Consider the following 12,712-nt stretch of genomic DNA (forward strand, 5'->3'; position numbering starts at 1 on the left):
TTTAGGGTTATGAAAGGATGTTTGGAGTAACACTTAGGCCAGGGGTTATTGAAAGCGAGGTTCAGAGTTCTGGAAGTTGAGGTTAGGAGTTATAAGCTTTCACATTCCACTGTGAACTGCAATCATCATCAGTCTCGGCCAGACATCAGCGGTTGTCAGTAGCATCTGATGTCTCGTAAGGGTTCCCGGTGTTTGTGCCATGTGACATTTCCTACTCTCTTCACAGAGAGAGCATGTGTGTTCTTTTATTGTTTAATGAAATATGTTAACGTGCTAAGTTTAGATTAAATGAACATTGATTTCTCTCGATTAAGTCGTTTTACAATGTAACCTTTCCTGCTATCCATGTTTTAACTAAAGATGAGTCTGTTTCAGAATCTCATATGTAAGGAATTATCTACGAGGAAAGGAACTTAAAGTTTTAGATTCGCCGACTAGAGTCCATATTCTCTCCTTCAAACCCATCTTGTTTCTCTTTATACTTTTCTTAATCTTTGATTTTTCCTGAATTTAATAACTTTCTCTCTCCCTCCCTCTCTTTTTTCTCGTTACCCACATGACGTCAGGGGAGAGGCTCCAATTCTCTCTTCCTCCCAAAAATTCCTGCTGCCCCCCTCCTTCCCTTCGCTTTCTCCTCCTCTCCCTCCCCCTCCCACAGAACACCCAGTCTGCTTTTTAAAGGAAGGTGGAAGAGAGCAATGGCACTCTCTGTACTGATTACTATAGAGCTAGCTGGGTTATTAGAGACCAGCACCCACTAGCCATCCTGGGCCCAGACATGCTGCTTACCACAGGTACCTAGTAACTACACTATATTTCCTCCATCTGTCTCTCTTTACAGTTACTCCTCTGACTGGGCCGTTTCACTCTGTAGTTCCATCCCAACACTTTTTCTAACTACTTTTCACTCTCCCTCATAAACTGCCTGTTTTTTTTTGTTTTGTTTTGTTTTTTACTTTCTTTTCCCCAAACGTTAACAAATTAAACTAATATGTACTACTGTCAAATTAACTTCTCTGAAAATAGGTTGTCTACTTATCATAATAGCTTGTTTCTATTTTATTCCAATGGATCTTGTTGCAATCTACCTGTTTCCTCTCTGTGTCTGCATGCCAAATTTTCCATCCCACTTTCTTTTGTTTTTGTTTTTAATTATTTTTAAATACATTTTCTTCCTCCAGCATTTGTATAGTACTCTCTGAAAAATGTATATTAGACCCCCCCTTCACACACACCTTTTTATTTATTAAAAAGAAGAAACGAGTTGAAAAGTTAACAAGACACAAAGGGAAACAGAGGTAAAAAAAAAAGAGGAAAGAGGGGGATGTAGCTTTTGTGTCATTTGAGGGTGAAACATGAGAATAGCTCTTCAGACGGTCACTTGTAAGAAAGTGTCAATATGAAAGACAGATTGTGACATATCTTAAAAACTCTCCTCCCATATCTCTAGTGGACACACTACTGCAGGCCTCTGTCAAGCAGAATTTAATAGAACCCTATTGTACAAGCTAATTATTTCAATCTTGCTTTGTTCATCTTTTTCTGTCTATTCTTTCAAGTCACTGCATTTAGTTTTTTTTCTTCTTCCTTTCACCGCTTGTTACATTATGGTCTTGTAAATGTGTGTGCTTTCTATTTCTTGAAGTACTGTTTCAGTCCGAGATCTGGTCTGTATCAGATTTTCTTCCAGTTATAGTTTTGTCCTTATCTGTTTTATTACAATGTAGTACCTTTTCTCTTCTTAATCTGTGTTGTTATTCACATACTCTTCTTTTGCCTCATTCTGTTATGTCACATGTTTATGTATTTTACTGTATCATGTCCAAGGTACTCCGTCCATTGCTCTTCTTCCACATTTGCTGCTCTTCAGCTCATTCCTAGTAATTGGTTCATAATTTATTATTATGGCGTATATAGCGCATATGCATTATGCAGCGTTTTACAAGTATAGAAAGGGAAAATATCTGTCCATATCAGATTTTGTTGTGTTGAAAATTACTCAGTTTTATTCCGTTTTAAACTTTTCCGAGTTTTAGTTTAAGTTCTTTGTTTTCCGTTCTTGTTTGTTGCTACATGTACCACTAAAGAAATCCAATTGTCAAAATCGAGCCCCAAGTTTTGAATGCATTATATAGGTAATACTTTAAACTATAAAATAAATAATACAACTATTTAGGTTTTAAAGTTTCAAATGCTTCTGCATTTTCCCAGCCAATGTCAGTACCAGGTAGACTTATCCCTAACTAGGAAAAGACTCACCAGGAGCCTCTCATTATGGTCTTTGGTATTTGCTCTTATTTCATAAACTTCTGTCCAGAACAGATGTATAGGATAGGTAGTGCATCACTGTTATCAGTTTATACACAGCTGTTTTCCCAGTTTTGGAAAACGGTCTGTGTATAGTGATTGGCAGCAAATTGCTAATAACTTATAGTTATAAGCCAATCTCGTCAGTGAAAATGGGTACACGGTACTCTCTGCACCATGCTCTTTGCAATGAGGCAACATCGTTGTTGTGCTTAGAATTACCCTTCAATGATTACTTCACATACTTGACCACTCCTGCCTTTTAAAGTGGTCATGAAGGCAGGAGTCTGGATGTGTAGTGTTCCAGCTTGAAACACTAAACAGAGTTACTTATGTGCCGTGGGATAGTTACACCCATAGTGCATGTAACTAATGTCAGTTCTGTGCAAATTTAAGTCTGTTATCAGTGTCATCTGTAATCTGAGTCTTGTGTTTCCCCTACTTCCTTGTCTAGCTCAACGCAGCCCTGTCCCTCTCTCTCCCTCATTGTAGTCCTCTCCACCTCCCTATACACCGTGAACATTTTTTTTTAAGTTGCCTCCTCTCTCACTGTCTCCCTCCTCATTCCCTATCCCATTCCCCTTGCCGGCTCAGAGCTGGCTAAACGGTCCAATCAATGGCTACTCTATGAGAAGCATTTGATTGAACCTCGCTGCGGTTGCCATGACGTCAGGAGGGGGCATGAAGTTCAGCACCGGGAGCTTTGTCCGACACTGGATTACAAGTAAAATCTTATATTAAAACTTGTTTTGTTTTTTTAAATGCTTGGTGAGGGGGAACCTAAAAAATATTTCTAAATGGGGCATTATTCATTTTATAGGAACTTCATTAAAGGATCACTATAGTGTCAGGAAAACAAACTCGTTTTCCTGACACTATATAACCCTTAGGTCCCCACACCCTCAGGGCCCCCCGCCCACTGGGCAGAAGAGGTTAAAACCCCTTGAGCTACTTACTTTCATCCAGTGCCAGGCTCCCTCAGCGCTGGTGACCTCTCCTCACACTCTGACGGCAACTCCCGAGTGGAGCGGAATGTGCATGCGCGGCCAGAGCCGCGCGCGCATTAAAACCGCCCTTTGGAAAGCATTTTTCAATGCTTTCCTATGGACGTTCTGCACGCTGAATGCAATTTTCACATTCAGCATCGCACAAGCGCCTCTAGCGGCTGTCAGGAAGACAGCCACTAGAGGCTGGATTAACCCTGCAATGTAAACATAGCAGTTTCTCTGAACTGAGCTGAAGTGGTCTGAGTGACTATAGTGGTCCTTAAATAAGAGTTGTAGCAAGCCTATAAAAACACATTGTTATTTTAGTTTTTAGCTGATTGGCTATAAATCTAGGCTTTAGTACTTCGTGTCTCATTATTTCTTTTTTATTTTATTGTTGTCTATGCCAAATGACCAACTCACTCAAGATCATTTTTTCTGAAAAGCTGAAAATTAACTCTGCTAATAATGGAAAATCTGTAAAATCCCAAACTAAAGTGACCCAGGTGTTAAAGGGAACCATCATGTTCCAATATTTTTAAAATTATGTTTACTTAACACGTATATTTAACAAATATATTTGAATTTTTATAAAAATAAATGTGTTGCCGGAAATGTACTTATTAGGCTCTAATCTTACTGAGTGTATTGACCATAGTAGATCAGACCATAGATGCCGGCAAGAATTGAGCCCCTGAAGAGCTTACTGAAACGATCATAGGGGCTCCATTCTATCCGGCATCTAGATCTCCAATTAAATATTTTTTGTATGCAAGTTCAACACTGCCTGTTAAAGAGACACTGTGTCTTTCTTATCACACATTTCACCTGACTGGATCTTAGAACACGCACATGTTGTGTGCAGTTATTTTGAAGCACAATAACCACTACCTAGTACTAGTTTTATTCATATTTATTTAAATGGTAAGTTTTAATTTCATAGGTTGTGTTGTTTCAAAAATATGTTATTTGTAAAGTCTGAAAAATAAAATCTAGAAACCACACAGCTGTTTCCTGGAACGGAGTTTCTCCATCTTGGCTACATGTTAATCAGTGTTATAAACTCTGCTCTTTGCACGACTCCTTTGTGCCTTGCATGTGCCTGGAGTAAACATTTTAAAATTTCAAATGCTAGATCTTTCATATATGTTTAAAAGAAAATGGACGATCACATGACAAAGATTCATATATGTTATAAATGATTTTTGTTGTTTTAAACAACAACTAGATGCATACTTGCAAAAACATAATATTCAATGATAAACATTTTAAACTGTAGTGTAACAGTTTCTTGATCCAAGGATAAATCTGACTGTCATTCTGGGGTCAAGAAGGATTTTTTGTCCTAGTTTCTTGCAAAATTGGAAGTGCTTCAAACTGTGTTTTTTTGTTTTTGTTTTTTTGCCTTCTTTTGAATCACCAGCAAAGCACAGATGTGAGGGCTGAAACTGATGGACACATGTCTCATTTCAGCCTAGGTTTGTGTGCCTTTAAGGCCAGCTTATCTCTTGATATTAATAGACCTTAGATGAGCTTATCTGACTATGAGAAACTTTTTTTTTTATTTAAGTTTTTATTTTTAGTTTTCAACAAGTGTAACATATACAATTATAACATTACGAAATTGCATAGTTTTTCGCTATGTGTATAGCATAGTTTACCAGATATAGTAACAATTATTTTACATATTATAACAAATGTGATTAACACAGTGTTAACATTACAAAAATGCATATGATCAAAGTAATTTACAAAGTAATTTACATAGCTTCGTATGTAGCCTAGTACAACAAGTACAGTATTTTAATTGGCATGGTTAAGAGTACAATTATTTCTCGGTGGAATACACTTCTAACTCGTCTATTCGTTGGTAAGTGTGGTTTGATAGCGTCCCTATTTTGGGCTCTTCACTATATTTATTGTATCTAATTAGGTCTCATTGTGCTGGCCAGCAGGCATCTAGGGGCACTAGGTACCTGAGCTGAGTCTGAGTTTGTTGCACGTTGATTGTTTCTAGTATATTTGTGTGCGTAGTGTCTGTTTACTATCTCCTGTTATTCTTGTCTTATGTTGGATCTGAGGAAGGTTTCCATGGTTCCCATATCTGAGTGAATTTGTTGAAGTTTCTGGAAACGGTGTGTGTTATTTCTTCCATTTGCCTAATTCTCTCCACTCTCTGTATCCACTCTCGAGTCGAGGGTGGGTTACTCTGCTTCCAGTTTTTAGATATGAGCTGTGCAGCTGCCATAATTAGATGAGTTATCAGGAATATATCCTTTTGTTTAAGGCAAGAGGGTGGGAGAAGTAGGAGGAAGTGTGCTGGTGTGAAGGGGATTATAGTCTTGGTGATCATTTGGATGATTGAGTGTATTCTTTTCCAGAACCTGGTTATGACTGGGCATTCCCACCAGATGTGTGATGGGTGAGCCTCTGAATGATGGCCTCTCCAGCACTGAACTTGGATTGTTCCGTGTATTTTATGTATCTTCGCTGGTGTGTAGTGCCAGCGTGTGATGCGTTTGTAGTTGCTTTCTTGTGTTGCAGTGGAGCTGGATGTTTTGTGTATTTTTAGGAATATAGTCTGATCTGCTCAAATTTGCAACACGCTGGGCAGAAGAATTACAATTAGACCTAACAGAACAACAATGGCAGAGTCCTGTGACTCTCGAATTTGTTTGTTCGTTGTAGAGAGTATTTTCTTTGTCAATGTGTGTGAGCAGCACATCTGTTCAAAGTTTCAGTTCTCTATCACCCCGAGGAATGAAATTTTGGCTCTTGACAAAGTGTGTTAATTGGTTGTAGTGTAGATATTGCTTTCCTGTAGGTGTTGTGTTGGTTAGAATATGAGGCAATGGTTTAATTTTGCTTTCCCAATTCATGTCTCGTAGTCATAGTTCCGTCATGGTATAGTTTGTATGCCTTCCCTGATAGTCCCTCCCTGAACAGTGGAATATGTGTAAGTGGGAACAACGGGGAGGGAAATGGTCATAGTTCCTTTATGCGTGATATTTTGGACCATATCTTGAGCGTTGCAGAGGAAACTCTTAACTTTTATGTCTGCTTAATATATTTAAAAAGTTCTTTGAGTCTGACGGGGAGAAAATTATTATTAATTTTAAATTAATATTATTTCCACCTCTTTTTTTCCACAATCTCTATAGTGTCATGACGGTATATTTTAAACTGGGGTACTTTCTGCTATGAAACTCTGGATATGTTGTTTAGAGTGCCCCTTTAATGTTAAACCATTTAGGCATCACTCAGTGTGTAACTGTCTCTCAATCACATTGAAAATGCAAAGGTCTATTTTAGACATTAATTTTATTAATCTTTATTTATTAATTTTATATCTCACTGTTACGTTGTATCACTAAATTTCATTTTTTGTACACTTTCTTTGTGACTCACTTCTCCTCTCTTTCCCTACCCAGTCTCTTTTTCTTTTCCCTTAATCTTATCTTACTATTACAATGTACACGTGTGCTTCTATTACATGGAGAGACTGAGGGATACTGCAACTAACATAAATAAAAAAGATGGATGAAAATTATATTTAATACCCTATAATATAATTATTTATAGTCAATATATTTTAGTTAGAAGATATGATTGTATTTTTGATGCTAGTACAAAATATTTGATCTAGTTTGAGTTTATTGGCTTCTGATATTGTGCGGTATTGTATGTATATCATTTGGAAGCTAATATATGATATTGTGTTTATTGATTTTTAATAACTTTCTCTATATTTTCTTTCTTTCTTTCTTTCTTTCTTTCTCTCTTTCTTTCTTTCTCTCTTTCTTTCTTTCTTTCTTTCTTTCTTTCTTTCTCTCTCTCTCTCTCTCTCTTTCTTTCTTTCTCTCTTTCTTTCTCTCTTTCTTTCTTTCTCTCTTTCTTTCTTTTTTCCTCCCCTTTCTAAATCTTTGTATTTCTACTATACCTCTGAGTATATGTTTTTCTCTTCCTTTCTCTATCCTGGTCCTGATTCTTTCTGAAGGGGGCTCCTATATGGTCCTGTGTGCCATGTTGATTTCTATCCTGCACATGGTTTCCCTTGATGCTTTAAATGTGACAGACCCTCTTGCTCGAAGCTCAATTCAAAAAAGCTATGATCTCACAAAGTACTTGGAGCAGCAGCTGCGCTCTCTGGCTGGACCATATGTGAGTATTAAATCTTCAATAAAGTATTTCTGCTAGTTTTGAAACCTTTTACATATACCGGCATTGGAAAAAAAAATTGCAATATTAGTTAACAAAGTGCTCCTGTCCAGGGGCACTAAGTCTTACTAAGTTTAAAGACACTATTGTATAAAAAGCACCTATGAGTCACCTTTTTAAAAGTCAACCATCTCCATGGAAGTCAATTGATTATTACTTTTATTTTGTAGCTATGTAGCTCCATCTAATCAGTTCACATTATGTTCCCGACAATCACATACACAACCCATAAAAGAATAATCATATAGTATACAGTGCATAAAACAAACAAAAGGCAGTAATATGTCAATGCCGAAATTTATGTTGCTAATTCAGTGAATCAAATATGGTGTATATGAGAGTTGAAGAACCACAGGTTAGACATTTTGCCTAATTGTTAAAAGAAACACATGGCAGCTAAAAATGTGTTAAAAGTGTATCTACATGTTTGGGAATAACATGGAAATGTGAAAAGATGAATTATGTGCAAAGGTAGAAAAACATGGTATATTGTAAGCTTGGATCCTTAACACTGTACAGTGAATGGTTGGTGATAAAATATGAAGTCATATTTATGTAGGCATGAGAACACGTTTTGGTATATGTGTAAGCATTGATAAGCAGATGTAGAATGTACTTAGTTATATGATGATGTTGAATACACAGTGATCTGAAAAAGCAGTAAAACCAATACCATTAAGCCAGCTTATTGGATTGTATCTTTTTTTTTTACTTGTAGCCTATTAGTCTATAAACAAACCTTTATTTTCATAACTGGGACCAGTGGAGAATTGGCAAGGGAAATGAAACACTTAAGTCAATGCAATCAAGATTAAATAATAGCAGAGAAGGACACTCTTTCCCTACAATTTCTTGATTCAAGTGTAAGGCCTAAGTAGTCGAACTAAAAGCATAGTTGACTTAGATAATTTTTCCAATTCAGCAATTTTTTCAATAAATTTGAATTTTACTTTGAATTCTCACTTTAGTGAAACATTCTGTAAGTGCGATTCTTTACAAAGGTACCCATGATGTTTCAGTACATAGAGGTAAACAAGAAAGGACAGCGTGAAATCACTCAGGTGATGTGTGGCTAAAAGAACACTGCAGATGTCATACCGAGCAACAATTTGCATGTGAAATTAATTTCCTTGGTTGGTTTCCATTAATTTGTGTAGATTACATTCACAAAATGCTAAAACAACCTATAAGCTGGCTGATTCTCAATCAAAATGTAATGAACTGTCTAAGTATTATCAAAAGTTGGATTGGTTAGCTAACAAGCAATGCCAAGGTGAGTCCTTGTTTAGAGATAAGGCTTTTCAATGGTTGATTATATTTAGGAAGTCCATAAAGATCTGTCATTGTATAGTCAAAAGGGCAATCTAACAGTTGATTGTAGTAGTTATAATGGTAGCAGGCTGCTGGCACCTCCTCTGTGAAAAACCTTTTGACACAAACTAAGACATTGCCAGGTGCATGTGGCCTAGCCTTTTGCTCATCGTATTGCTACTGCAGAAGTTATACTTTTGCATTAGCAATGTCATGTTCATCCAAGTTTGAGTAGCACAGATTGTTTGAGAGTCTCTTGGTTTACGTCAAACTGCTCAAAAATTGTTGGTGGGGCCAATAACCGTTACAACAATCTGTAGTGGTTATGAGCCTTAGAATGTCCAATTTTATAAGGTTCATTATTTTTAGTATCTTTAGTGCTCATTTTTCTCCAGTTGATTGTCACCTGCACTTCCCCTAATGCTCAGTACTTGGAATTATTTCCCTTGTAACAACTGCTAAATTAAAAATCACACACATCTTACACAGGCAATTTACTAATTGACTGTCACGTCTTTAAATGGAAGAGAAATGTAAAAAAAAAAAATGAATTATGCTGAACTTAAGGTCCTTGTTGATATTTGGGGATTAATCAAGAGAATCAACTGGTCCTTACCATTAAGCTTGGGGCACGTGAGACTGTAAATAAATTGTGTGGGGTCTCAGGACAAATCATTCCTTCTTCCTTTCCAAATGAGCCAGAATTAAACAATAATTAAAATTATGATGGTCCAGGGGTTCAATAAATGCTCCATATGTTGTCTAGCACTACAGGTTACCCATGTTAAAGGTATTGTGTGTAATTTCTTTAAAAAATAATACATGTAGTTCCACAATGACTTGATCCTATGTATCTTTAAATAGTAAATCAATTAGGAGGGTGTGGGTTCTACCTGGTTTTCATGTTACTTGGTTTTACATATAAAATAACTCTAAGCACTGCACTCTCAGTATTTAGCATAATAATTCTTAATCTAGCACAAGACCTCTGAAACTACAGAGAAAATAGTTTAACATCAACTATTGTTTTGAAAGCATAAAGGTCTCATCAGTACAGTACTCATCAGTATCAGTGTGCAAATAGTCTGGCAGTTTGCAAGTAACATAGCACTGCACTGATATGTGAAAACTACACCAAAGGGGGGAAAACAACTTCAAATGTGTTAAAATGGTTACATTTGTTAAAAAATATCAATACATTTGATTTAAAAAAAAGTTCAATGATTGCTACTCTCATACAACTGCTTGGTCCATTCTTACATTAAACTTGCTTTCAATTTTGGCTTAAAGGACCACTCTAGGCACCCAGACCACTTCACCTTAATGAAGTGGTCTGGGTGCCAGGTCCAGCTAGGGGTAACCAATTTTTTTTTTATAAACATAGCAGTTTCAGAGAAACTGCTATGTTTATAAATGGGTTAATCCAGCCCTCAAATCCTCTAGTGGCTGTCACATTGACAGCCGCTAGAGGCGCTTGCGTGATTCTCACTGTGAAAATCACAGTGAGAGCACGCAAGCGTCCATAGGAAAGCATTGATAATGCTTTCCTATGAGACCGGCTGAATGCGCGCGAAGCTCTTGCCGCGCGTGCGCATTCAGCCGAATGGGAGGAGCCCATTCGGCACCCTCAGGGCACTATAGTGCCAGGAAAACGAGTATGTTTTCCTGGCACTATAGTGGTCCTTTAACCCCTTAAGGACACATGACATGTGTGACATGCCATGATTCCCTTTTATTCAAGAAGTTTGGTCCTTAAGGGGTTAATATGTTGGCTTCAAGATAGCCTGCAGAGTTGTGAGTGGTACACTTCTATTCAACCTGATTATTAATAATCCACAATTAGGCATTAAAGGTAATATGTCAGTGTCTGCAGGTGACAAATAAACTAGGTAATGTAATATAGAGTGAGCAGAATATTACTTCACTGCAGATGGCAGGTAAGACTTAATGTAGGTAAACACAAAGTTATATATTTTGGGGTGAGGAATGCACAAGCAACCGATACCTTGAATGTGTTATGTAAAAAACTAAATGAGAAGTACTTGGGAATAGCTATAGACAGGGCTTCCCAACCAAGTCTTCAAGTACCCCTTCTACCAGTACAGGATATAGGGATTACCCTAATGTATCTAAAGTGTTTTTTTTTCTCTAAAAACACCTTAGACACAACTGCGTAATCCCTAAATCCTGGACTGTTAGGGGGATCTTGAGTACTGGGTTGGGAACCACTGCTATAGACAATAGACTAAACAGCAATATGCAATATCAGGTGCTATTAAAGGGAACCTACAGTCAAGCAAATAATAATTACTTTGGGACTATAGTTTCTCTTCTACAATATGAGTAAAAGGAAATGCACACATTCAATTGAGCAAGAATGGGTGCTACATGCCAAGGACTAGCAAAAACAACAAACAGTAGTTTTCAGGCCCAGGCACTCCAATGCTCAAATAGGCATATGTATTTAGAACACAGTGTCCAGCAACATTTGGACCCACATGGGTCATTCTCTTCTGCCCACCCCACTTTGTGTTTAAAAATTAAATTAAAGACTATGCACCTTGTTTCCGATGTTCGAACTTCTCTGCTTCAGCCACTCACTCCACTTACAGAGATGTCCACATGCCTGTGCTGTCTTTGTGAACTCCTCCAATCCATTGCTTCTCAAAGAGTATTAATGTATTGGATGGATGTATGCATGCACTGCCAAAAGATATGTTCATCCAATCAACTGCTGCTATCAGCAGCATTTGATCACCAAACAAAGTTTTATTCTGAAGGAGGAAGCGCCTTTAGTTGCTGTCAGTAAAACAGCCACTAGAGGGTGGATTAGATATTTCAATGTAAATATTGCAGTTTCTAAAAAACCTCAATTTTTTACATTGCAGGATTAAAATGACAGGACCACTGCACACATACTACTTCATTGAGTTCTAGTGGACTGGGTGACTTTAGTATCTTTAATTCATGGAACAATATATGAACTTTATGACTGAATCAGTTTTATTTTTGTGCAAAAAAGCTCAAAAACATTTACTCACAGAACTAGGGGTTAGCACCAGTAGCCTGCAGATGGTACTGAAAATGTAACCCCTTAAAGGGCCAATAAAGGCACCCAGACCACTTCACCTCATTGAAGTGGTCTGGGTGTAGTGTCCCTGTTCCCTTAACACTGAAATTGTAATTATTGCAGTTATCAAAAGTCAGCTAAATGAAGCTGGACATTGTCATGCTTTGCATGAGGACATCCAGTGTCAGCTAAAACTCAGCTAAAACTCAATAGCAAAGCATTGATTAAATTATGTGAAAGTCCTAAAGCGCTCACGGAGATTGCCGTGTATGTGCATCAGGTTCCCGACGTCAGCACTGAAATCAGGTAAGTGACAAAATGTTTTTAAATCCTTTCAACTTCACGGGGGACAGGGAGAGAGTAAACCATGATCGAGGGGGGCACTAAGACTCATGATGGGATTTTTCTGTTATGCAGTATTATACCAGCAAAAAACGTTTCCCTGCTGTTAACCTGGAACTCCAGGTGTCATTCGATTCCTGAGGCTCCTTTCCGTCAGGTTGGGCCAGAATTGGTTTTGCCAGACTGACCGATGCTTTTTTTGAGGAGTTCAAAGTGTGCATTGCAAAAAGGCATTTAAATGGGGATTTCCATTTCCATTGTTACAATGCAGTGTGAGCAGGGTTGGATGTATGCATGCATGCATACCTTTTGGTAGATAGCCTGTGTAGTCTACTTTATATAAATATATTCTATTGTGTGACAAATTTGTTTTCTGTGATGACTAGTAAGCTTTCAAGACAAACATAAATTTGAACATTTTATTTCACAACTTGTATTTTGTGATCTGTAACTAACAAAAATAAACTAAACTCATAGA

At 37.4% G+C, this 12,712-nt stretch overlaps 1 protein-coding gene across 1 annotated transcript in view; it reads left to right on the forward strand.

Annotated features, from left to right (window-relative positions):
• The first annotated feature begins 688 nt into the window (after positions 1-688).
• CLCF1 (cardiotrophin like cytokine factor 1) overlaps positions 689-12,712 on the forward strand; it is a 200,540-nt gene continuing 188,516 nt past the window's right edge. Inside the window, exons 1-2 of the mRNA XM_063434867.1 lie at positions 689-794; positions 7,291-7,454. Of these exons, the coding sequence (XP_063290937.1) occupies positions 779-794; positions 7,291-7,454 (180 nt within the window). The 5' untranslated portion in view covers positions 689-778. The remainder of the gene's footprint in view (positions 795-7,290; positions 7,455-12,712) is intronic.

The sequence above is a fragment of the Pelobates fuscus genome, chromosome 10, assembly GCF_036172605.1.
Source record: "Pelobates fuscus isolate aPelFus1 chromosome 10, aPelFus1.pri, whole genome shotgun sequence".
Lineage (NCBI taxonomy): Eukaryota > Metazoa > Chordata > Amphibia > Anura > Pelobatidae > Pelobates > Pelobates fuscus.